We start from the raw sequence: 27,803 nt of genomic DNA, 5'->3' as shown, positions 1-27,803 counted from the left end.
ATTGCCAGCGCTGCCGTCTCCGTCTCCAGGTGTAGGAGCTGCGCCGCTGACACTCACTAAAAGAGCAGTCGCTGCGGCAGCTCAGTAACCCTGGCTGTACTAACAGCCGAGAAAAAAAAATGGCGCCGCTCAGTCTGCCTGAGCACCAAAGAAAAAACTGGTGACCCAGGGTCAGGGGGCGGGATATGAGGGAGAAGGGAGGCAGGGAGCATGCTGGGTACATTTCTGTAACCCTTTGGTGCACGCTCTGCTACCTCACCTCTCATACCCAGCGTGAACTCCTGTGCCCCCTAGTGGACGATAAAGAAAAAGGGTTGGTGTCTGGTTTAAAGAAATTTAAAAAAAAAATGGTGTCGACCATGTTGACCATAAACTTGTCAATGTCAACCATTTTCAAGTGTTGACCTAGTTACACTGTCCACCATTAGTGGTTGACCTAACCCTGCACCCTGCCGCCTAAACCTAACCGCCCCTTCCCCAGATTGACACTAACCTGCTCCACCTACTCACCAATCAGTATGCCGTCTGTCAGTATTCCGGCATCGGCATTCTAAAGGTGCACATACACTGCCTGCGACGTCTCGCAGCAGTGTACGGACACCCGACAGAGTGCGAGCCCGACAGAGTGGACCTTCCCGGCGGCAGGGACACATGCAACACGTTGTGATGGATCGCATGCGTCCCTGCTTCCCACCTGCCTCGCCGCCTGGAGGAACGGGTGGACGGACGGCCTGCCGGTCCGACCACCTGGTTGGGTCCTAAGCGCACGGGACCGCGCATCGGACCCGACGGCGTGTCAGGAGGCGGCGATTTGGTCCGATTTAACAGCACGATTGGTTGCAAACGGCCGAAATCACCTCGATTTATGGGGGCCTTAAGACTTCTGATGCCACACTTCTAAACGCTGGCAGTCTGACCGCTGGGATGCCGAGTGCATACCTTTGTAGGGAGTATGGTGTTGAAAATGGGGGAGAGGGAAACCCCCTGAGGGTAGAGGGCCCTGCTCGTGAGAGCATACATTCTGAAGATTTTTGCTTTATGCTACATTTATGTCACACATCTGTTTTTGCTCTGCATGGATTTACAGAGCTACATAAATATAAAACACATTTTAGGCAACTGAAATAAAGATCAAGATTTCAACATTATAAGCAGACAAAAGGGCACCACAGCATGGAAAAAAAATTCTGTTTTACGAATTTATGATGAAATCCTATTTTAGCACCTGCTATGACCACATACCTGTAATGGAACATCTTTACAGCAATCATAGAATGACTTGTTTCGATCACCTATAACAACCCCATTTTCTAAGCATCGCACATAATACTAATAGCTCTGTTGTGTCCTATGAAGAGCTTTTACTTCCCCACGTCTGTGTCACAGGGTCCAGCATGGCATCGCTGTACTGAATGATGGGCTATAAAGCAACCGGGCCGCTTCTCCAGGGGACAACAAAACAAATTGGGGATTGACGTCATATAGACCACTTCCAGCCAGGGATATTATCCTCTCTACAAATATGTCTCTCGCAGAGCTCAATAGATATAAATCACACGCCTGGAACTACTGAGCTGTACCGAGCTGAGACCAGCACAAAAGGAGGACCGGCCCGCTGTGAGGAAGCAATTAGATTCAATTTGGGGACTGGAGTTTCATCCTATTCTGTTGATTCTAAAGATTTCTGGCTTCGGGTGGGTCTTGTTAATAGCTTTGGCAACTTAAACCGATAATGTCAAGTGAAAAGTAAAAATCCAATCATCTGTATACAGAATATTCTTAACCACTGAGTTACAAAAAAAGCAAATCTACACAAATATATAGGAAGAGATACCTCTAATGGCTAGACCAAAACTGTATACAATACGATAATAACAGCACTAACCACAAACAAAGACAAATTTGCCTCATACTGGTTTCACATTGCAAACCTGCTTTCAACCCGTTTTTGTAAACGTATCTTAAAACGGGTCAAAAGCCAGTTTAACCCCTTTCATATTGCATGTTGTAAACGGTATATTGTAGTTTCAATACTGTTTTTGTACCTTTCAGATTCAACCCGTTTCACCCATAGAAAGCCATACAATGTCATTTTAAATGTTTATTTCCTGCTTGTGGGCGGGAATCAAGCAGGGAGATAACCCATCACCCATGTGTGGTTATCATTTGTAGCAAATACCGTTTCTGAGCTGTTCAGACTGCAGGGAAAATGGCTCAGAAACGTGTAGGATCCTGCTTTTAACACGTTTCAAAATAACGGTGTTCTGTAACCGGTAAATTGACAATGGAGCTTTCACACTGCAGCTGTTCCTGTTTTTAAACGGTAAAAAAAACGGCAATATACCGTGTTAAAGCTGCAATGTGAAAGGGGTATTATACTACTGTATATGTGTTGCATTTCTAAATTGTGAAATAACAAGTCAACATCAACATCTTTTTTCCACCACTGACAACAATGTAAAAGGCGGCCATTTTCTAGGAACATAGAAATGAATGCATGAAGTACTCACAAATATAGTACTACACTACACAGCACAGACATCAGCTCAGTGGGGTTTCACGAGACCCCAATACTGAATTATTGAGGTATTAAATCTTCCTCCCAGCTGGGGGAGGGGGCATTGATGTGCAGTGATGCTGATGGCTAGGGCAAGAGGACCCATGGGCACAACACATGGAGGCCAAAGATGGTATGCATTCAGAAGGGCCAGGGAAGTGTGATTTCCCACTTCTCTGCATGGGCTACAGTGGTAAAGCAGATGGCATGTGAGGAAAGGTTGATGGGCAGAGGATAGCATGTGAGGCAAAACTGGCGTTCAGATGGGGCATGTGAGGAAAAGCCGGTGTCGAGGTGGACCATGTGAGGGAAAAGCTAGTGGACAGAGGGGCATGTGGAGGAAAAGTTGGTGGGCAGAGGGAGAGTGTGAGAAAAAAAGCTGGTGGGCAGAGGAGACATGTGAGGGGAAAGCTTTGGGCAGAGGGAACATGTGAGTGTAAAACTAGTGTGCATATGGACATGCGAGGAAAAGATGGTGGACAGAGGAGGCATGTGAGAGAAAAGCTGATAGGCAGGAATTGACATACTGTATTATATTTTGTAAAGGTATACAGATATTACACAGTCCCGTTAAAACTACTGTATTTGAGAAACATTATAAACTAAAAGTGTATATAGATTTTATTCCTGGGAAATATGGTCCAAAGCCTGCCAATATATTGCGATAGGTCAGACCAATCAGATTCTGCGGCCCTTGGGATCAGCAGCACATACATTCTCTTTTCCCTGTGTGAGCTGTACAACTCCTTGCAGCATTGACTGCTTGAACTCTTTTCTTTCAGATCACTGCATGGAAACTTGGCAGGAACACACCTAACGACTGGCCCAGTAAGGACAGAAAAGTCCAGATTAAAATGGAGTGTACCTTGATTCAGGACTCTTGCTTCGATTCAATGACAGTTTGGGGCATCGATAGTGTATTCTAAGGGGCATTCCCGAGGCAAATTTTTCTGCAAATTTTTTTTCGTATCTGAGAATCGGCTTGGAACGATTGCAGCTCAAATCAAGCGACAATAACACAGTATAGGCACGATTCAATGTGTACATATTTTCTTATGTTTGCCTACAGTATTTTCGCATTTACCTCCTCTGTCTGGTGCTGATGACATTGACAATAAGCAGGTCGGTTGTACAATTTCTTTCTATGTAAACACAATCAGGAAGGGTTATGCAGGCCAGACATTATATATTGCTGAAGATGCTGAGATTTATAAAGTTAACCATACATTTTTCCAAACGTAATGGGGAAAAAAAACACCTTCCAGCATTATTTCTGCTAAAGGGAAGCTTTTTTTCCTCCTTATATAACCGACAGAGCTCCCGTGAGAATTTGGTACGCTAAGACTTTAGGTAATATGCAAAAGGCATCCAACCTGCTCATATGCACTCATGTGAGAGACTCTATTATACCAAGCAATGCAAAGGCTGATCTTCAGTCTCTGAGCAATTGCACAGATCTTGGCCGCGGTTACAAAAGAGTTAAATCTGTGCAGAAATTTCAACCTGCTGGAAAAAAATGTGTTCTAAATCAGACTTTCCCGCAGCAGTTCTCCAGCCAAAAAGTGCACGTTCTCATTACTCCTTCCCTGTTGAACCAATCTGTACCATTCCTCTAATATCCTTTGACAATAGGGCTGACGAGCTTTTCAGAGTTTTTAGCCCGTGCTGATTTCTCCTGAATGCGCTGCTGATGGCAACGTGTGGAGCTGCGGTCTGAGCTCATAAGACAAGCCCTGAATAGGATGGTAACAAGCCGCACGCTTCTCCCTGTGTTCTACCCACTACTAGGGAAACGTGGCTGTTGAAAGATAGAAGACGCAAAACATTATTACGCCGATAATGGATGAGCAAGTTGAGGAAAGACAAAGCCTGGTTTATGAAGCAGGGACCGCCGGCCAAAAAATCAGATTGGTACTTTCTTCCTCTTTTGTCCCCACCAGCGAGCTTATTAAAGTCTCATTAGCCGTACTTCTTGTTCCACCATACTACAATTAACTGTGTGAGTGGTTGGCAAGAGAAAATAGTAAGGATGTAAAATCTATATATATTAACGGAATTTTAACATTTGATGTGCCGCAGTGCGGTCCTGCTGAATAGATCGCAGCAATTTGGTTTAATTTACCAATGGCTATTGAGAATAAAAGAAAAAATAATATATTTCTCTTTCCTCCATTTGGGGCGGTAGACGTCTTGATCATGGGGTATAGTTAGGGTTGAGGGGGGTGCACTTAATATGTTAACTTTTTGTAGTCTGTAAGCTTCTACCCTCCAAGCGCTTCCCCGGTATACTTTTTTGAATCAAGGCACCCAGAGCATCTAAATGTTTTTCTGGGTGCCCGTAGGCCAAAGGTTTCTTATGGAGAAATTTAGAAAATAATAATAAATTAAGTCATATTTGTGTATATGTCATCCTTATGCTCAGTTAATTGGTCCTGGACCACCAACAGAAGGCTCCCCCTGCAAGTACACCAAGGCGACCAGGGGTTACATTGTGGGGGAGCTGGGTGGAAGGGAGTTCCACCACCTCTAATGGTAGGGGGAATGGAGTTCCACCATATCCACAGCCCTGCAGGTAATTCCAACAGAAAAACTTGTCCCTGGGGCTTTTTTCTCCGGTACAGAGTATGTGATGGCATGCCGTCACCGCCGCTGAAGTGAAGAGAAATTACTAAGAGCAGCAGGATATGTGCATACTGAAGACAGGATAAAAGGGGAAATGGTAGAACACAGAGAGGTGAGGAAGCTGCTGGAGGGACAGTAAGCTGATTGAGTGACAGAGAAAGATATGTGTATAAGCAGTAGTACTGTGGACATTATGTGTATAAGGGGCACTACTGTGGACATTCTGCGCATAAGGGTCACTACTGTAGGCATTATATGTAAGGAGCACTACTGTGTAGCGCAACTTAAATAAGGGACACTACTATGTGGTGTATTGCAAATCCGGGGCACTACATCAGGTGTAATGTGAATATGATTGTGCTACTGTGTGGCATCATTTTAATTGGAGTCACTATTCTGTGACCCCTTCCTTTTATATTGTATTGGATGTAGGGCACAAATTTATAATTTGCAGGGGGAGCCAAAAACCATGGTACTAGCTCAGGCTCCGCCTATTGGGGAAGTGTCGGTATCAGGGTAAATGAGTTCCACCACCTCTCCAGGACTGCCGTATATTATTTTTGTCTGCAGCTCAGCACTGCTGAGTGGAGCTAGTGGAGGAAGGAGGTGGGTGCCGGTGGGCCGCCGTTTTTGTCAACAGAAACCATGCTCCAAAGCAAGTGTGCACTGGGACTTGCTGCTCAGGTGATGGAAGCGAGTGCAAGGTCAGTGCGGCAGTAGCTGCATTCTGGAGGAGACACCCTACGCAAAGAGTGAGAGAGGGTCCAGCCACTCGACCTACCCCCTTTCACTAATAGGCAGAAGAACCATCAAGCCTCCTGGAAGAGATTCAGAGATGGTACAGTACAAAAACATGACTGACCAGTGATGACTGCTTTACAGCTCCTCTCTTCCCACACCTCTCAGAGATGTCACCTAGCTAGAAGTCGGTGACAAATATTTGACATATTTTAGTATCTCTATTCAGATATTGACATATTTTCTTTATGCATGCTGTTTACATACTGTATATTACTGTGTTTTGTGGAATTATGTATTTCTATGAATGCTAGCTGTGTTACATGCAAGAAATGCTGGTGACCCACAACCAACTGCTGAAGTCTCTGAAGGCCCTGTGGAAAAATGGAATAGGTTGTTGACTCTATCCATAGCATCATGAGACAGGAACCATCAAATATAATGTTCAGCCAGAGTAAGAGAGTAACGGATACAGGTAAGACCGGCACAAAAGTAATTTTTTTCTTGGTTCTCAAGTTCCATAACTTCATGGTCCATGGAAGCACCATCTTGGGTGAAGACATCGATCTGGATATCTGCCTCTCTCTCTCTGATCTCTGTCCTTTTTACCTTGTTGGGTGGGACCAGAGGGTTTAATACAGTTGGGAGGCAGAGGGGAAGTAAGGGGTCATCTCCAAGCACTAGCTTCCTATCTGTCCCCCTCCACTCCCCACCCCCATATCTGTCCCTCATCTCTGGATCTCATTTTCTTATTCCCCTTTCTGTCTGGTCACCCACCATCTATTTTATTTGTGTCCCCCTCTTTCCCCTGTCTCTCTCATCTCTGCCTCCCTCCTTCTCCCATCTCTCAAACCTCCCCAACTAGCTACATATGCTGTATTTGTTTTATTTACAATTTTCATTTTAGAAATAAAACTTGAACTACGCTGTGCAGAATGTGGTATATAGGGCATACTGACAAGCGAAGTATATACCAACATTTCCGTGTCCCTGGGTGGAGCCTGAATAGGCGTTGTCCTAATTCTCTTTCAAATGTGTAACGTAGCAATTATAGTCTCCAATAGAAAACTATATTGCGGTCTGCCTAAGCCACATGGTCTGTATAGTGAATGCAGCGTAGGTCAAAGTACTTATGGAGAATTGCACTTGAATTAATTGAAGTACATTTTTTAATACAGACTGAAGATTAATTCTGTGCTTCTTAACTTATTTTGTGACAAAACATATGAACCCTTAGGGCTATTTCACACGCTCCGGCTCCTGCCGGGCGGTGAAACCCCGCACTACCGCACACAGTAGTTACGATTGTGTCCGTTCACATGAGACGGCCACGGCCCGGCCGCCCGGTTGCAGCTGGATCCAACCACTGGAAGGGACGGCTGCTGGGCTGTGGCCATCCCCACCATTGAAAACTTCTGAGTGCGGCACGGATTCTTGCCTGTGCAGGGTTTTGCCGCCTGGCAGGAGCCGGAGTATGTTAAATAGCCCTTATAATGTGTTTATGCTTCAAACAAAATATACATTTACATAAAAAAAAAAAAATAATGTACGGATATACAGGATTATCATTACAAGTTTACAGTGATTCTGTTGCAGATTCTACACAAGTCGTATTTCAGATAGACCAAGCAACTGGAGAATTACATTGGTCTTGACGTATTTATTTATTAACAGTTTCTTATATAGCGCAGCATATTCCGTTGCGCTATAGCTTAAAAAATATAAAGGAAAACACTGACAGCTCTTTAACAGTCCCCCCAAAAAATCTGCACAAATCGTTCTGTGCATTTAAAAATCCCAAATTCCAGTTGCTTTTGCATATTTATAAAAATAACCAGTGCGTGAGTGCAGAAGGTGCTGGCGGTGTGATGACGTTAATCAATGTTCGCTACTTGCTGTGTGCAGTCAGAAATAGGAACGTTTCTGAGTCAGTTCTGCAAATAGAATTATTTTGGGTCTTATTCTGATTGAATGCTGACAGATCACTAAGAAATCATGCTCAGCGTGAGACGCACAGCAGGCAGTTAAAATGTTTAAGACGTCACAACAAATTAACCTTCGCGTTTTAGGAGACAATTTCTAGCACGGTTCTAATCATCTAACATAAATTACATTTTTTTCCCCAAAATTTCTTTTCAGCGCAAACCATTAGATTCTTATTTCTAAAGCACAAACTCTGCATGAATTCCTCGGAAAGGAGACATGCGGAGTTCTAATCAAGCTGTTCAACCAGCAAAGCAGAGATAAGACGAGATTTCCATATCATATCTATGCTACTGATCTGAGACCGGTTCCGGTAAACAAAATAATCTCAACCCTAGGTGTCCTATTTGTGTTTGTATGTTTCTGTTGTCATGCGAACACCAATTGCCGACATCATGTATGATGACAGGGGTATTGTAACAGCAAGGCAAACGCCAGATACACAATGAATTGGTGCTACGGTTTACGGCACAGGTAGCTTTTATGTACACGTCTCAAGAAAGAAAAAAATTAACCCTTTTCACCTTAAGGGAGGTATTCAATTCAGCCAGATAAATTTTCACATTAAAAAAATTTCCCCGAATAATTTATGGGGCATTAGAATTGCCGACCATTTTTTCCCCTCAATAAAACCCTGTTTTCCTGTGAAAACACATAAGATCATGATCCTTGTGTTTTTGCGGCCGGAAGCATGAATACAGGATATAGTGTTCATTCTAGCACCCGCCATATTTGAAAACCCATGTAGTTCCTCTTCCCAGCCTGGGCTGTCGCTGTCTGCTGTAGTGCTTCTAGCACAGTGTGGTCTGTATATCAGCACTGATATGCAAACCAGACCTGTGCTAGAAACACCAGAGCAGACGGTGACACCCCAGGCAGGGAAGAGGAACTGCATGGGTTTTCAAATATAGCGGGTGCTAGAATGAACACTACAGGTAACATCCCAACGTGGGTACCACGGTTTAACGCAAAATTTTCAGTAACATTGATTGGCTACCAGAGACTCATACAGAAGTTCAAGCCAACTTTTAAAGCCATAGCACAGCCCTATAAAACTCCCACGCAAGATACAGTCTTGACGTCCAAAAGACATCACCGAAAAATCCTCACTAGCCACACGCTGTAACTGATGATAGGATTCAAGCTGTCAAACAATAGCAATGGTGGATTTACCAGGCATAAAGCCAGTTTAGCCAGGATTTCCAATATCACTTTAAACAACTAGCCAGAATGATAACCAGTATACAATGTCTGTGTACAGCAAGACACAGCCGTAAGTTCATCCCAGCCGCCCGGAGGCAAAATAAATGTTATTCCATAGCTAGATAGTTCGATAGTCAGATAGGAATATAGAATGACCTCATTAAAATGTTTACACTGAAATAAGTCAGTAGCCCAGTCCACATCTGAGGAGAGAAGCCTACTTCCCAGCAGGAGCCCAGCAGCAGTCGACTCCATTGCCTCCCACAGTTCCGCCTCTGCAGCACGAGAATGGGGCAAGGGAAGAACAATAAAAACATCTGCCATAGGAGAAGGCAAATAGGCCATCCAATCCAGGGGCCTTACACTGGGAATAGATTGAACAGATCCTTAATACTACTGAGAGTATCAAGCCTGGGGAGCATAGCCGTCAACAAAATCATTATTAAATACCCTAGCTATAGATTGAGCAGTAGTATGAATAGAATCATGTGTACACAGTAGGCAGCGTAGCCCCATTCCAACCTTAAATCCCAGAAACATAGTTCTAATAGCCTATATACAGTATATATATATATATATATATATATATATATATATATATATATATATATATATCAGTCCAATCTATATGAACTATAAGCCATTCAATTCTATAAACGGCCTGTTCATCCGTAGATATTTCTGCTCCAAGCCATGGTTTCGTTGCTCCAACTTCCTATGAAAGATCTTAATGTGCCACATCTGAGAAATCAAAGATCCACTCTAAAAGCACCCCAAAACACAGGAGGACTACTTACAGCAGAATTATCCCTCTATCAGATTCGGAGTTTGCTTTTGGCTATGAAATCGGATCAATGAGTTGGTTAGAACTGGAGTGAATTAGGAACTAGGAGGTTGAATGATGCTTCTCTTCAGCGTCACCCTTAAGATTAAAATATGACCAAACCCCAGTGTTATTTGCTACCTACACACAGATCTGCAGTACCTTATTGTAAGTGCTGACAGAAAAAGTCCTTCTGTTTTGTATACACATTAGTACTGCCACGCCGCTGGTACTATGTACAAGATGCAGCTCTACCGAATGACCTCAGATTATCTGTATAAATATGTATTACTGCGGTAAAACCATCCATTGTTGTTGCATTAATACATAGGGCAGTATTCAATGAGCATTTTGGCGATGTGCAGCGAATCCTGTTTAGGATTTGCTGCACATTCGCCACTGCTTGCCATGTTCCGGAGCCTCGCCGGCTCCAGTATTCAACGAGTCAGGGGCTCGCTGCCCCTGACCGGCAAATTTTAGCTCCTGCGGCGGATGCCGCAGGGAGCCTGAGGACGGCGGCAGGCAGGGAGATGGAAGTCTCCCTGCCTGCCCCAGAACGTTTGTGGGGGGGAGGTGGGCTCCCCGGGTGCCAGGCAGCACAGGCTGCCCCCCGGGGGTACCAGCAGGGGACCGGGTATATTCACTACACCCAATCATGCATATGTAATGATCGGGTGAAGTGAATATATGAATATCTAATGAGCGGCTCGGCTCCGGCCCCCTGCTGGCTGGTCTGTGTAAAAAAAAACACCTCACTGAGGAAGCCTCACCACTGTGGGAAAAGACATTTAAAAGAGTCCCATTACAGAATACTATCCACACAACCTTATTCATTGTTTTTTAAATCTTCTGTTTCTTGTGAATTTGAACATTGTTACAGTTGACAAAATTGTAATGAAATCTCTTAACCCTTTAAACACCAACATCTCTGTGAGAGATGCGCAAAAATATCCGCAAAAAACGCCAACGGCTCTATGAGAGATATGCAAAATATTCGCTAAAAATACCAGCGTCGCTCACATTTGTTATATCAATTCAAATAAAAATATTGTGTTAAAAAAAGATTTTATTTCCTATATAAGGTAACATTACCGGTCATTATGACGAATAGAAATGTGTGCTTGCCAATTTTCACACCAATTTCGACAAATTCACTTGGCACTCAAAGGGTTAACACACTTGGACGAAACATGAAGTAAGCAAGGACACTCAGTTTACCAGCAGAAATGGCTTTAGCTTACAGAGAAGTCACCTTAGCACAACTTATGTGACATCAGCAAGCACATTAATTTGAACAGGAATATTGCCGTAATACTGTATATTTAAAAAGGGAACACTAGGATCAGCTATACACGCCACATAATGGTATCATTAAATCAACACCAATGTTTCTGAAAAAGTCAGAAATATCGACAATTTTCACCGATAATATGTCGAATTTCCATTTGACCCATTCAATCTATCCAACCATCTGAAATTTTGAGACGGTTGGATCTCCTAAAACGAACGCAAATTCCACAATTACGGGCAGTTTTCTCTATTGCGGATCCGTTTTTGAAAAAGGTAAAAAAAGCATTGGAAAAAACGGCCGTTGAATTTGCGTCTGTTTTCACCCATCTATAGACACATTCAATAGGCGTGTGCCGATATTTCCGCCTGTTGGAATGCAACATTGAGCAAATGATTCCTTTAATGAATGGTGGAAAATAGTGGCAAGATTAAAGAACTTGTTACAGTTTATAAGAGGGTGTAGCCCTGTGCAAACCGGCCTGAATAGGGCCCATAGTGTACATAGGGTATTCATGGTTTCAAAGGCTCAAACCAATAGAACTCTACATATAGCATGTACTCACATATCTAGACGTCTCTTCCAGATTCTGATCATTCATGTTCTTGGGAACAATTCTTGTCGCTCGACGCCCCTTAGAATAAGGTTTTGGGAGTTGACCTCTGAACTCTGATTTAATGAACTGGAGTTGCCAACTACATTAGAAAGACATCAAAATATGACCATAATTATGGAACTGATGTCGGACTCTGGGGTTAATCAGAGAGACGTAGCTTGTGTCCTAACATCCAGTAAAGATATGGGGGAGATTTTGCAAATCTTGGAGAGAAATAACTTGGGAGAGAGCTAAAGTACCAACAAATCCACTTCTGTCTGTCATTTTATAGGCTGTGCAAGATATGATAAATCTCCACCATATGTTCTTCTCAATATCACAATATCATATGTTTGCTACATCACACATACCAAAGACTTTAAATATGTGCCAGACAGAGCAATGGTTACATCTAGGATAGAGCAAAGTACACAAAAATTCTCATTCAAACGAGGGACGGGGAGAGACATCAAGTGTAAAACAAAAGGGATGAAAGCAGATTATTTGAAGGCCATGTATTTCTACACCAGATTAACCCTTTGGAGTGCCAATATCTCTGTGAGAGACGTTATATGTAGCCGCTAAAAATACCAGCGTTGCTCTCATTTGTTATATAAATCCAAATTAAAAACGTGCAAAAAAAAATCATATTTCCTATATTGCTAACAAATGAGACAGAGCGATAGAGTTCCAAAAGAAAAAAAATTGTATATATGTTTACCGAATTACTATAATATTTTTGGAACAATAGGAGTCAGCAGAATTTTACTTCTGCTGAGAGTAAAACAGGGCTGGGCAAACCGGTCCTCCAGATCTACCAACGGTCCACGTTTTCCAAATCACCTACTGGGTGCACAGCTGTAGTCATTAGTAACTGTCACATGTTCAAACATGCTGCATTCATTTCTACTATAGACCTGCAGGTTGTCTGATATACATGAACTGTTGGTAGATCTTAAAGACAGGTTTGGCCACCTGGTGTAAACATCTGGCCCGCGGGCCGTAGTTTGAGGACCCCTGGTCTATAGGATGGACTTCTGTCACTCACTTGTCTGGAAGGAGGAAATTACTGGGAAATCGGTACCATTCCTTCCCCACACACACGCTCACGGTCTTGCTCTCTGGCACAGTGTGAACAGATGGGTCTTTGGCAATTCGGTAGAACTCAGGATAAAGATCTAATGGTGCATGGTATCCTGAAAAACAGAAAAGGCCAGGCAAATGTAAAACGCACTTACAATGTGTCTGTATTTTGTGTGTATTCTTGTAGAGATGTATTATTTATTTTTTAATTATAGTTTCTTATATATAGCGCACACTGATTCCGCAGCGCTTTACAGAGAATATTTGAACATTCACATCGGTCTCTGCCCCAGTGGAGCTTACAATCTATATTCCCTACCACATGTACACGCACACACAGATATTCTAGGGTTAATTTGTTAGGAGCCAATTAGCCTACCAGTATATTTTTGGATTGTGGGAGGAAACCGCAGTACCCAGAGTAAACCCACGGAGCCATGGTGGGAATCGAACCCATGACCTCAGCGCTGTGAGGCAGTAATGCCAACCATTACACCATCCGTACTGCCCCGATCTTATGAAGGCTTTCAGCAATAACAGAGACCTTTTAACAAATATTGGCCCTCAATCGGCTGAAGCTCATCCCATAGCTTTAGGACTCTTCATTAGAGAACAATGGCTGGCAATTGCAGTTATCTAATGTAACGAAACATCACAGGCCCTGCCCTGTTGCATGATACTAACAATTCCATTTGGTTCACTATGCAGCTTCTACATATACTGTATTATATATATTGACATCTGGCCTGACTCAATTGCTTCTCCAATCCTACATCTCTGGCCACATCTCAGTCCTCTTTCCGCTCTTGCTCGGATTATAGCCTTGTGTCCACACTGATTACCTCCTCCCACATCCAAATGCTGCTCCCGCCCCTGGAAGACCATAACTGCTTACAATCAGGGCCCTCCGCCTTCTTAGTTTTCACTCTCCATTACCCTGGTCTCCACTCCCCAGTCCCATTTACAGTCATTCACTTTGATCCTTTCTATCTGTCATTCCCATGGTACTGGTTCATTGAGTAATACCCCTTTTACACCAAAATCCCTGGTCGGACCCTGGTCTTTGAACATGGGAGTTTCCAGGGTTGGACCCAGCTTCATACCCCATTTACACAGCACTGTGACCCAGGTCTGCGCCGTTTACACTGAACCTGGGTCAGCCCTGCTTTTCCCTATGGATGACATAAAAAATGTCCATTTTAGGATAAACTGCCATCCAACCTCCCCTCAATGATTTAAAATAAAAATTAAAAGACATGACAAGTTAGCTTTGAAAAATGTTGGTTTGTTTATTTAGTAAAATATTTTTCAAAAAGTTTTATTCATTGCTCAAGCACACATAGCGGTATAAAAGTGCAGCATCACCCATGTGCTCTCTCCCCAGCCCCCTCCCCTGCAGCAGCAGACCGAATCTTCCATGTGCTCTGCCGCCCCCCCCCCCCCCCCAAAAAAATTATAATAATAATAATATAAATGATACTGCATCCAATTATCCAATTATTTTGCCACTGCAGCGCACTGTGGAAAGGCGTCCAGCACTTCTGGTATCCTTTCAGCACTACCTGGATGTCCCAACCTGGGTTGGGACCATTTACTCCGCCCACGACCCAGGTCCAACCAGTGTTCAACCCTGGTCAGGACCTGGGTAGGAGACCAGTGTTACTGGACCTGGGTTGACCCCTTTTACACCAACGCTGACCTGGGTTATTCCTTGGTGTAAAAGGGGTATAATACTGTTGTAGTTATTCTGTCATCAAGTTGCTAAATTTTCTCCCCATTTAATTTCTTTCCCTTCGGAATGGTCGATTTAATGTATATGCTTTTGAACCAGGGGGGGGGGGGGGGGGGAGACACACACGCAATCTTCAAGGTCACTTTTGTACAATTACAAAAAGCAAGTTTGGGCACACTGCCTTCGCCGTGTGAAGAGAAATAAGCTAATGCTATTTTCTGGGAAATAATTTGTTGTAGGAAGTCCTGATACTAGATGTTGGAATGTAAGAATCCCAAAAAGCAGCAAACTCTAACACACTTGACAAAAGGTTAACGGATAGACAATATCTAGGTCAACACCAAAAGGCTACGATGCACAAGGTCGACATTGAGAAAAGGTCAACACAAGCAAAAGATCATGTCGACACGAGTTTAAAACATTTTTTTTTGCAGATGTTGACACCTAAGATTAATGCAGCGTGTACCCTCGCCATGCTTCTGGGCTCGTGCCTCCTCTTCCAACGCTGCGCTCGGAACACTTTACATTCCCAAGCGGATTCCAAGTGGATTTAAAAGTATGAAAAAGACTCCAAAAATTGTGAAAAACTTATTCCACGTGTTGACCATTGGCACGTCAACCTTTTACCTGTGTCGATATTGTATCAATGCCGACCTATACATTGTATATACATCCAAATCCCTTGAAGACAGAATCTGGTTTCAGTGATTTGCACTGGCATCAACATACTGCAGTATCTGTATAGGGAGGATTACAAAGCGCACTTCAGCTTACCTCTAAACAAGGCTATGGAGCGGGAAAAAGACAGGATGCCGAACAGCAGAACAGTACCAAGTGCAAGCCAGTTGGAAGAAACCGTGTAGTGCTCCAAACGATATCTCTGGAATAGAAAGTGGTAGCATTTCTGGGGAGAGGAAGAGAAGAACAGCAATGTCAGAGGGAACAAAACTGAAAGAGCAGCAATAAGTATGTTTAAAGGTGCGTACACACTAGACAATATATCACATGATATGCACGATAACAACAACATATCGTAACAACATTTTCATGTATATCGTCCAGTGTGTAAGTACAATGGGCCCGATTCAGAGTTGATTACGGATGTGTCAACTAAATTTGCAGATTGAGCAATTAGCGAATGACTGCATACAGATGGAGCCAGCTTTAACTTTGCAGGGGCTGGCGATTCGGACGGCTACCGCCAAGGGTGCGCGCACGAGACGCTCACGCGCCCCGTGGCAAAGGAGCATGCTGCCGGTCCCCCTCGCATCCCTGACCCCCCCGAACTGGGCAGCGTCTCCCTGAAGCGGAGACGGGCAGGGAGACTCTGTCCAGCCGCCGTGGTACTGGGACGAGCGTGCGCATGCGCGTCCCAGTCCCTATTGCCTGCGCTCGCCAGTGAAAAGGATCTGGCGGGCGCCCAGCAAAGATTACACAGGCTACATCTGTATGTGTATGCATCGTAGCAAGCAAAACTACAACAGAAATAGCTTATGGGTTGTCATTGCAATCCTCTTACAATTGGACTGAGAGGAAGCAGGTGTATGGGGCAGACATCTGCAGTTTTCAGAGAGTCTGCAAGGTAGGTGTGTCCAGTCATTGTCAGTGAGGGTCTGTGAAATCATCACTGGCCTTGATCAGCCGGTCTCTGCTGCAGATGACCGGTAGGGTCAGACTTACTCACATTTGCAGAGACTGGAATAGTTTGTAAATTGCATTTGGATGTGCAAGTGGATAGTGATCTGTGATAGTTCGCAATTTATTTGCAGATTTGGGTACTTGTTTCCTAGCACGGCCACAATCGCGGGCATCGTGTGCCTTAACTTTAAGGCCCGCGATTTCCCCATAGGCTTCAATGTTAAAATATTTTAACATTGAAGCCTATGCGCGTCCACGCGATGCCCCCGATTTCTCCATAGGCTTCAATGTTAAAATATTTAAACATTGAAAATGAGTGCATTTAACATAGGAAAAAATGGGAAATGGCCCAATATGGGCCATTTCTCACTGGGTATGGCCCGGCATATGTGTGTAAAAAATAATGGCCCCCCAATGTGACCGCCACCCCCACTATTGACGCGAACCCGAAGCGTGGCGAGCACAGCGAGCCCGCGAGGGGCGGCGGTGCGCGTCCTCCGACCTTTTCATTCCCCTACTATCCACGTCGGCGTGGAGTTGAGAATATATAGTGTGGCGAGCGTAATGAGCCACCGAGCCCGAAGCGTGGCGAGCGCAGCGAGCCCCGCGAGGGGACGCGGATACCTGTCAAGCCCACGAGGGGCGTCCCTCGCGGGCTTGACAGGTATCCGCGTCCGCTCGCCACGCTTCGGGCTCGCCACACTATATATTCTCAACTCCACGCCGACGTGGATAGTAGGGGAATGTTAAATTATTTTAACATTGAAGCCTATAGAGAAATCGGGTACATCGCGTCGTGTGCGGTTTGGTATGCACCCGACGCGATTTTTTTTTCCGACACGACCACCACGATAGAAATTGTGGTGGTCGTGCTAGGAAACAAGTACACAGATTTGTACCAGGCAGGTTTTCTTTGTGTCTTGGCGGCGGCTATATACTTACAGTCATCTGCAATGTTGCAGATGACTGCTGGTCTGGTCTGGATCACACCTTAAATCGTTAAAGATACTGTCCCGAGTCATCGGTACATGGAAGATGACAGAGGAGATCACTAGCAATAAAGTGCGTATTTTAGTTTCTCCTCCAACAAAGGTAGATGGAAGAAATATGAATTATACCAAACTAATTTTTAAATTATACATTGTCTCCATTTGATTAACTTTTACAACTTCCTAAACACATTATGAAATACTGGTCAAAACCTTGTTGGGTACTTGTGTATTATCAGGGCGCTATGTTTTCAACGTAGGCTAAGCTACGTTGTCATTGTAGCCGGCGCCGTGATAATACAGGAGGCAGCAGGGTGGTGTGGTTTATATTTACCCTCCTCCGGCCCAGGCACCGCGTCAATCCCCGCGATCCTCGGTTACTCCCCGGCAGTCGCATTCAGTCCCCCTGCTCCAGCACTCGCAGCGGATTCTGTACGTAATTCAGCGTAGTGCCGCTGGCAGCGCACCACATGGTTTCCCTGCTCCCCCAGCGGCACTACGCTAATTGCGTACAGCATCCGTTGGGAGTGCCGGAGCAGGGGGACTAAATGCGACTGCCGGGGAGTCACCGTGGATCGCGGGGAGTCAGCAGGGATCAATGCGGAACTCGGGCCAGAGGAGGGTAAGTATAGACCAGCCAACTTACCCCCACTATCCACGTCGGCGTGGAGTTGATTGTACAAAGTCTGGCGAGCGCAGCGAGCCCCACGAGGGGACGCGTGCGCTCGCCACACTTTATAAAATCAACTCCACGCCGACGTGGATACAGGGTGTATGATGTGGATATTAAGCATTGTGTATTTTTAGGGCTCCAGAGCCACTTACATAGTTTTTCAAGGATCCTAGGATGCTTTTTTACTTGAAAAAGCATCCTAGTGATGTGAAACATGGATTAAAGAGAGAGTTCAGCGGAACAAGCGGTAAGGTCATCCAATAGACTCCCGCCGATCTCTGCACTCTGAAGTCCCGGACCAGAAATTGAAATCTCACTGCCGTTTTGCGTACCTACTGAATGGACTCCAGGTATGATTAGATAGGGCACAGGTCTTCAACCTGTGGCCCTCCAGATGTTGTGGAACTACATGTCCCAGCATGCCCTGAAGTTTTTTGTCATGCTCTTATAGGAAAAAATGTGGCAATGCATGCTGGAACATGTAGTTGTCTGGAGGGCCACAGGTTGAAGACCCATGAGATAGGGCAAGACAGCATTTAGTCCATTCCGGGACTGTTACTCTCAAATTAACCCCAAAATGGAATGTAAACATTCATCACCAGTGTCTGTAATTTAATTTTATAATTATTATTATTATTTATTTGTATCTTTCTTTATCACTCTATTTTTACATTCTATTCTTAACCCCCTCGTGCTCTGCTCCCTTTCACAAGCACCCAGTTCATTTGCTTTCTGAGCTTATCCTACAGTATTATTTTAAGACCCCAGGAAGCTCCAACACTAGCGCAAGTACCGTTTTTTAGGATTTCTCCTAAACATCTTTCATTGTGTTATACACCTTGATACTGTAGCTAGAAAATATACACTTGAAGCAACTTTTTGTTTCAAGACCAATTAGATATTATAGTATATGTATGTCTAACTGTGAACTGTGGAGGCCCCATACCATGCACTGCGACAATTCCGTGCCGCACATCCATGGTCAAAAGGCCAACAGGTTCAAACAGTTGACAATGACAATGTTCGGCACCGTAAGGCCAACACATGCGGAGTGAGGCATCTTGCCCGAAGAGAAGGGAGGAGGTACACTAATTGGGGGTTCATGTTATGAAACCTTCAAATTGACAAAAACTATTTTTTAATCTGTCGGTCATTTTCATTTGGACCTTGAGTATGTCGACATATTTTTTACAAGTGAATTGTAAAGACATAACTTCTAATCCCACACCTCCCAATCCTAATCCCTCCTATTTCTAATAGGAAACAAAATCTCCATGACAGCCTGTCCCACACCTGAAATGCCCAGAAAACCTCTGCAACACTTTTTAATGACGCACAGCATCATCATTATCAAAGTGTATTTATAGAGTTCACCGCTCAGTACAGATGAATACAGTTATGACAGACAGAGAAGCCTTTTGAGCTAAATGAAGCATGCATGGGTGCAATTAATGACAATGTCAAAGCCTACAGACAAGATCCACATGAGTGCATACATGAAAGTCACAGTTCAGCTGCATAAAATTGAATGGATTACATTTTGAGCAAATTGCATGACAAGGAGAAGAACTTCTAGGAGGACGACCTCTAGAAGGGTGGCACTGTGGATTTTGCTGTCCACGTAGAGGACCCACCAGGGAGATACAGGAGTAAATGTAATAGAGTCCAAGTTGACAGAGTTTCGGGATTTTGTCTGAGAATCTGCATATTTTAAAAGCAGCAATCATTTACAAGGCAGCCCAACCTGGTTCTGGCTTGTAAGTATTTTGTTGCTTTAGAAACGCGGCCATTCCTGGGCAAAATCTGTGACCTCTGGCCCTATTACTTTACCCCTCTATGTTACAGATTGCCTGATTCATGGAGAGTAAGTGCGCAAAACAAGATGGTACAGTATAATATATACCAGTTTGGTGCAAAACCCTCTTTTCATCAAATATGTCCGTTTCATACTCGCAGCCATGTGACACCCAGGAAAGGATCATAAGGTTTCACATACTCCTAAACTAGGGATGGTCATCGACCATCGATGATTCAAAATCATCGATGGTTTATGGCCAATGTTGAATACTTTTGCCACTGATGGGGGAGAACCAGATGATTTCCCTCCATCGATGGAAAAGCAAAACCGATGTTTTGTTTTTGATCTTTTATTCAAGGTGCCAGGAAGCAGAGCATGGCTTCACTCCCCTGACAACCTTGAAGCCCTGCCCCCACACTCTGATTGGTCCACGGGCCAGTCAGTCAAAGAAAATGGATGAACATTGATAAGAAAAACTTTATAACTATATGGTAATCCATCAGATAATTTGGTTATTATCGATGGCTGGTTGCAGTATCATCATTGATGGCGACTGCATCGATGGCCATCCCTATCCTAAACCCATCCCCAGACTTCTATGAAACAAGCCAATGAAAGTCTGGGGGCAGGCTTAAACCCTATACACACTTGCCAATTCCCCCCGCCGATGATATAGTGTTTTTTCGATTTACTAGTTTCCCCTGCACAAAATTACTTAAAAATAATATACACATAAAACAAAGTAATAAGTTATCCTTTTTCATACCTAAATCGAGGCTACAAGACACGTCTTTCCCTCTACAACTAAATCTGCAGAGACAGATTTAATTTATTGGCAACATATTCAATCTCGTCTATTCCTTTGTCCCTAATCTAAAAGCAGGAGCCACGTTTCCTCCTCTTGCTTCCAAGCCTCTTTAAACTGTTCTCCTCATTTGGCTCCCCCATGACGGCGGCAATGTTTAACGGGAACGTTCTTGCGGTACTTCAGGTCTATTCATTTCCCCGCTCCCTCTTTATAATCCTGCTTTTATTTGTAATTGCATCCCTGCTGGCAACCTGAATTTGTCTCTAAACGTACCCCAAAGCCATCGAGAGGCCACTTCTAGCGACAATCTGGACGGAGGCCCTGCGTGGTGGGAAAGCAACACTTCAGTTTTTAGAAGGGACAATTTAATTCCTAAATGAGTCTATCCACCTGAAATTTAGAGTTCAAAAACAATTAATGCCTAAGGAGTAAAGTGTTTATTTCCTAGCAGGGAACGGGTTAGATTTTAAGTGATCGCTGTCAGAAAGCTCTTTATGATCTTAAAAAGCCTCGTAACGGAACAAATGACCGAGCGACTGAAATGGCGTTTTATTGCGAGACATTTTTCCATTGTAAACTCGGGAAACATCTTATTGTTCCGATCAATGCATCCTCCGTTCAGCAAATGTACAGCAATTTCATTGCATGGATAGAAAATAACCTGCACTATAAATCTGGGTGAAAATGTTGTCGCTGTAATAAAAAAAAAGTTAGGAAACATTTCCAACCCAGCACATCTATAAAGAGCATGTATTCTCGTCTGTAACACTTTTACGCCGTACTTTCAATAGTATTAAATCTTCTCTGGTACATTTATAAAGAGGCAATATTGGATATAATGCGGCAGGTTGGGCCTCTGCATAAAGGCTGCACACAAATATCCGCCAGATACGGCATTCTCGACAATGCTTCAAAGCGCAACAGAATATGCTGCGCTATACAAGAAACTGTAAATAAATACATTTACCGCACCACTCCCTATATGAAAAGTGACCCTAGGCAGGTCAGCGGTCCCAGGCGCAACAATATAAATTGCCCATCCGCGTCTTGTTTGTTTTGCTGAAATACGTCCTAGCCCAGGGGACGGCAATAAGCGGCCCTCCAGCTGTTGATGAACTACACATCCCAGCATGCCTTGTATCAGTTTCAGCATGGCCAAATAGCAAAACTAAGCCAAGGCATGCTGGGATGTGTAGTTCATCAACAGCTGGAGGGCCGCTTATTGCCCACCCCCTGTCCTAGCCACAACGTAATGAAAGGATATACAGGACTAATCTAATTAATTTGATATACGACATTTGTAGGTTTCGGTTGTGGCGTACTTGTGCATGTGCAGACTCCAGGAGCGGGCACGGTGGACACCGGGTCGGAGCAGGGGACCGCCCAGCGTTTTATGGACGTCCCTATGAAATTGCTGGGCGATCCCCTGGGAACACAGGAGAGCCGATACCTGCTCGGGGCGGGCAGCTGAGGTCACATGACGTCAGAACCCGCCCAGGCTTCAGTGGATAGTGGGCCAGATGCACTAAGCTTCAAAAGTGATAAGAGAGAGTTATAAACAACCAGCCAATCAGCTCCTACCTGTCATTTTTCAAACCCAGCCTGTGACCTACATAGCAGCTAGGAGCTGATTGGTTGGTTGTTTATCACAGCGACCATCCAATGATTTCTCCTGCAAGTAGCAGCCTGCCAGGGGGATGTGTTAGCGAACACATCACGCATGCTGGCAAAGGGATTTGGGCACCAGACGTTTGGCGGATCGGTGTTAAGGTGCTCGTTAGGCAGTGAACGCTCCCTAGCAAGCCAACCTTAATCAGGCCCATAGAGTATAGACAGTTGCTGAATAGACCACTGTAACCGAATTGCGAGAGAAGAGGACTAAGAGCGTACAATCTACACAAGGGAGGGGGAGAGAGACAGGTGACATGAGGCGCAAGCCAGGTGGCCTGGTGGCAGAAAGTATGGTGAGCGAGGCAGGGATTGCCAAGGCATGAGGCTGATTCTTCTCTGCCAGCTTTATCTAGTACGCTAATTCATTCATCTACACATTATTTTGGTTAAATGAAGTGTGAGGCCTAGAAAACAGAACATATGAGATGTCAACGTCACAAACACCCCCCCCCCCCCCCCCCACATACATATACACACACACACACACCAACATACATTATGGGACCCATTTCTCACCAAGTTTAGCATATGTACTGTAACTAGTCTGATTGGTGATCCAGCCAATCAGCTCACAACTGTCACGTTGGGAGCTGACAGGAGCGGATTGGCTAGAGCGCCGCACATTGTGTACGATAAAAGACATTCATAAGATAAATGAGCCCCTACAAGTTCAACAAAAGTCATCCCTTCATCCCATTTCTCAGAACTTGCCAAAACTAGGGGCCCAATTCAGACCTGATCAATACGCTGCGACTATTTGGAGCCCAGCGATCAGGTAAATGCAGCGCTGCCACAATCTTCCCCCGGTCCCTGTGCAGTGTGTACAGCCGCAAATACGTTTGCAATCATGCACGCAGGGGGAAACCACTGAATCACTCAACATTCAATGGTTTTCCCCTGTTCGCAACCATTGAGGAAGTCTACACTTCCGTGGCGCGGTGATCACCGGTCCCGTCTGCATTTTTAGGCGACATTCTCAGAAAACACTGTACTCAATCCGGGATTCCGACTGTCAGAACGTCCCGGCAGTCGGAATCATGGGCCATTTTTTGCTGAGCTCGACTGTAACTCTACAGCCGGAGTTGAGTGTCGGAAAGCGGGTGTGTCAGCGAAAACCGCTACGGATTGTTGAAAAAACGGCCGTGAATTCGACAATCCAAGGCCATTTCCGACAAAACAGATCCGACTCGTTTTAAAGTCGGATCTGTTTTGTCATAATCTGCATTCAATGCTGTCGGTAACGGCCGCTATTTCTGCAGGCGGAAATAGCGTCCGGGTGTTTAATTATTATGAATGAACAATCTGGCATTCCGTCATATTGTATACATGTCCACTAGTATGTGCTGAGTGGTACATGTGCATTACCTGGAGTGCCGAGAGTGCCACCGCACCAGACAGACAGATCAGCGGGTAGATGGGAAAGAGAAATCTCTCTTCTTTATGGGGCCGCGTGAAGAAAATCAGAATCCAGATGTACATGGGAGCCAAAGTAAGCCAGTAGGGTCTTCCGAGGTTCTGGACTGCTGTAACAATAAAATGATGGTATTAGCCCCTCAATTCTGGTAAGCTTATAGAAAAGGAGGCTTTTTATTGGGGAGATATAGCAAACCTTCTAAACAGTGGAGAAACAGATAAGTTGCCCAAGTACATTCTATAAAATGATAGTAGATATATAAACACAGCTGTCTCCTCTGCAGTCCCGCCAAACAGCCCCTCTTGGCGCTCCAGGTCCCGTGAGAATCTGCTATCACTGAGCATCTTTTTTGCATCATAACGGGTTAGAAATCTGCAGGAGTTGCACTATGACTACCTGCCACCAAAACATATTCACTGCCCCGTAATAGTGGCCAAATTTACTTTTCACTGAGAGGTAGATGTATGAAGCAGTGATAAGGGAGAAGTGAGCCAGAGGAGAAGTGGCCCGTGGCAACCAATCAGCAATGAAGTAACATCTATAATTTGCATAATATAAAATTATACAGAGCAGCTGATTGGTTGCCATTGGCCACGTCTCCTCTGGCTCACTTCTCCCCCCTTATTACCGCTTCATACATCTACCCTTCAGTATCTGAAGTGCAAGGCGATGGCAAAGTAGTGCTGGCAACAGATGCAGTTCACAGAGAAAGAGCGGCAGTTAACAAAGTAGAGAGCCCTAATAGAGGACATTTTGGTTGAGTGTAGTGTCCTTCGGTTGGCAAATGAGAGCGATTCTCTGATCCATGGCTATGCAGCCTCCCACACACAGAGGGGTAGATATATGAAGCAGTGATAAGGGAGCAGTGATAAGGTGCCTGTTGCCCGGCACATGGGGTTAATGGCGGCCACAGCTCTGAAGGAGTTAACCCTGAAGCGAGGCACACTTAACCCCGGCAGTGCTGCGTAGCCTCCAGGCACCGGAGGAAGGGGAGCCGGAACGGGCAGGGTGCGCTGCAGCCCCGGGTCAGCTCCAAGGGCTGCAGCAAGGCGGCAGAGTTAACCCCGGACAGGAGACGACAGTAGTGCCGCGCTGTCACCAGGCACCATGGGGAGACCCTGCAGCCAGCCAGATGGTAAGGAGCCCCTGCAGCCAGGATGGCTTTCCTGGGCTGCAGAGCTCAAGTAGCCCAGCGCTGGGGCACCATAGCAAAATAAAGAAAACATATTGTAAATGATATGTGGAGCACTGAGCTGGGACTACAGGTCCCATGCTGCACTGCTGCAGGGGGATGAAGCCTGTGCTGGACACAGGCTTAAGACAATGTATAAAGTGTACAATGTATTTTTACATAAAATGCACTTACTGTACTGGGTTGCACTTACTGTACTGGGTTGTATCCCAGGGGGAATACAGAGTCCTGTGTGGGCTGCTGGGTTCCCCCCAGTCTTTAGCCCAAAAACAGGCTGCTTTCCCAGATAGCCTCCAAGCTGTGAGCTATAGGGATGGTAGCAAGGCACATCTGTTTCCAACAATCTGAGTGGGTCCCTGGAGCTCCATGGGGTTCTCCGTCAGCGGGCAGGGGATCAGGGCTGCCCATCTCTGAGCTCACGTCTGGGCTAGAGGTGTTCAGCTGTTACCCTGGCAGGCTCCAGGAAGTACGTTTTGGAGAGAAACCTTCCCCCTAGCCAGACAGACCGGCACCTGGGTGGTACTTAGCACGCCAGGTGGGCTGTGACTCAGAGGAGTAACCACTCCCCTCTGTCCATAGAGGACAATGCAGAGCGTGCATGTGCCTAGCACATGCATGGCTCTAGCACTTAAGATGATTGGTTGGAGACCACAGGGTGTCCTGTGGTAGTATATATTGGAGTAACATAAAAGGAGGGCTGCTGCCCTGTGTAAATTGTACATCTGCCTGTATCTGAAGCTGTAACATCTGTATGCTGTCCCTCCTAGAGATAGAAGAGATCTTTTCTGATCTATGAGCAAATAAACATCCTTTGCCGCAAGACGACCGTTTTCATCTTGCGACTAACAGAATTACTGCAATAATTCCTTTCTCCGGCTGTACTGGGTACAAGGATCTGGCATCTCCAAGTTCCAGTCTGCCAGCTACCGAAGCAGAGGTCTGGTCCATGAACAGTGGGGAACCAACCGACGCCAGTCGGGGGTGTATCAGCAGCATGTAGACTCATACATCCCAGCAGGTAGAACTCAGGTGCCAGAGTTTGGGCCTGAGGAGGTAACCATGGTTCCAGACACCACGTAGGAGAAGTTTGGTGGTGGCGGCAGTGATATCCCCGCCCACTATGTAGTGGGCGGAGTCAGTAACAGGCAGTTACTGATGGTAACAAGGAATCCTCCTATTGCCCAGGTACGGTGAGACCAGGAACCGCCATCTGTGGACCCGAAGGGCGTAAACCAAGGCGAAAGGGCCGGCGTCCGGTCACAGTGCCTGGTACTTCATCACCAGCCAATCAGCTCCTATTTAACAGTATAAAATATGATTCTTATGATGTATCCAAAGCGCTGTCCGTAAATAGAAGGTTATTCCATAATAGTGCAAGTCCAGATAGCCATTTCTGACTTTGTTAAATTACTTTCCACATCTCTACCTTTTTAGCTTGCTTTTATATTTTGGATGCCAATAAACCTTTTAAGTGCATTCACTGAGCAATTGTGTTTTAATTTAAAATGTTCAGATACAGTGTGTGTAATTAAGCCTTTTTGATATTCCTGATGTGCTCGGAAATCCTTGTTATATAAGCAACATAAAAATAGTCCAAAACCTCATTCAATTAAATAAACCACATTGCAAACTTTGTAGTTGTGGAGGGAATTGCCCTACATGCTATACAGGACCCACATCTGTGGAAACCCTCCGTTCGAACAGGATTAATTGCTTCAAAAGGGAAAGCACTTTTAACAAGTGTATTTTTAAAATTTGGGGCTCTACAATATATAAAAGTGGGTTTCATAGGTAAAGAATTCTTATAAAATAGGGTCCTTCAGGAGAATACTCCAGTGATTTCTCATTTGTTTATATTCGGAGCTGTAACCCGAGAAGAAGGCCGATTCTATATTAGTATTTTTTATATCTTTTTTGATTTCTCTACTAAAAGATTGAACTTCTTACTTCACACTTTCAATATTGTCTGGTTTGTATCCATTTTTAACAAATCTTTTTCCCATAGTTGACATCTGTTTTTTTTTTTTTATTCTTCTTCACTACAATTCTTTTTTAACCGATGGAACTGGCCCTTAGGGATTCCTTTCAACCAATTTGGATGGTGGTTGATATTATGGGGATGTAGCTGTTGGTATCAGTGGGTTTTGAATAACATTTTGTATATCATTTATTATCTTTAATGCATATGATCAAACCTAAAAAATGAATTGATTATTTACTCTTTTCAAACTTTAAAACAATATTCTTTTCATTTTCATTCAATTCTGTGCAAAAAGTCAAGAGATCTGACTCAGTTCCTCTCCAGAAAAAAAGAATATCATCAATAAATCTGTGCCAGGATACCAAGTCTGCGCCAACCTCCCAAACTACATCATGTTCCCACCTAGACACGAACAGGTAGGCGTATGCCGGTGCAAACTTGGTACCCATGGCATTACCAATCCTCTGGAGGTAATAGTCTACTTCAAAGAAGAAATAATTATTATCCAAGATTAAGGCCCCCCATACATTAGGCCGACTTGCCCTTAGGACAAGTCGGACCCAATTCTCCTGTGAGCCGCCCGGCAGCTCCCCGGGAGGCTCACATAAAATTTGGCACTTGATGAGCCAGATTTTACATGTGATAAATCGCATGCGATTTATCACATGTAAAACAAATGGGGAGCTGCAGGGCGGTGAGGAGCAGTGGGGCGGGCAGCGGCAGTAGTGGGGGCGGGCGGCGGCAGTAGTGGGGGCGGGCGGCAGCTCACAAATAAGTTCCCGGCGGGTGATGCTGACCTGGCCGGCATGCTGTGGTCACAAATACAGTAGTAGCGCTGCCGCTGCGGGACGCACAGCGGCGGCTATTAGATTTTCAAAATAGCTGTCAAATGACCGGCCGTTCTGTGATTGGCTGAGAGAGCTCTCAGCCAATCACAGAACGGCCGGTCATTTGACAGCTATTTTGAAAATCTAATAGCCGCCGCTGTGCGTCCCGCAGCGGCAGCGCTACTACT

At 44.8% G+C, this 27,803-nt stretch overlaps 1 protein-coding gene across 2 annotated transcripts in view; it reads right to left on the bottom strand.

The window, feature by feature from the left end:
• Positions 1-27,803, bottom strand: part of ALG9 (ALG9 alpha-1,2-mannosyltransferase) — a 143,014-nt gene that overhangs the window by 43,561 nt on the left and 71,650 nt on the right. For both annotated transcript variants that reach the window (XM_083163218.1, XM_083163217.1), the window contains exons 10-13: positions 23,567-23,724; positions 15,399-15,528; positions 12,858-13,005; positions 11,780-11,909 (exon numbers count right to left, since the gene is read on the bottom strand). In XM_083163218.1, coding sequence (XP_083019344.1) covers positions 11,780-11,909; positions 12,858-13,005; positions 15,399-15,528; positions 23,567-23,724 — 566 coding nt within the window. The remainder of the gene's footprint in view (positions 1-11,779; positions 11,910-12,857; positions 13,006-15,398; positions 15,529-23,566; positions 23,725-27,803) is intronic.

The sequence above is a fragment of the Crinia signifera genome, chromosome 19 (genome assembly GCF_055691185.1).
Source record: "Crinia signifera chromosome 19, ASM5569118v1, whole genome shotgun sequence".
In the NCBI taxonomy this organism is placed as follows: Eukaryota; Metazoa; Chordata; class Amphibia; order Anura; family Myobatrachidae; genus Crinia; species Crinia signifera.
The sequence above is the reverse complement of the archived record's forward strand: the minus strand, read 5'-3'. Positions and strand labels throughout refer to the sequence as shown.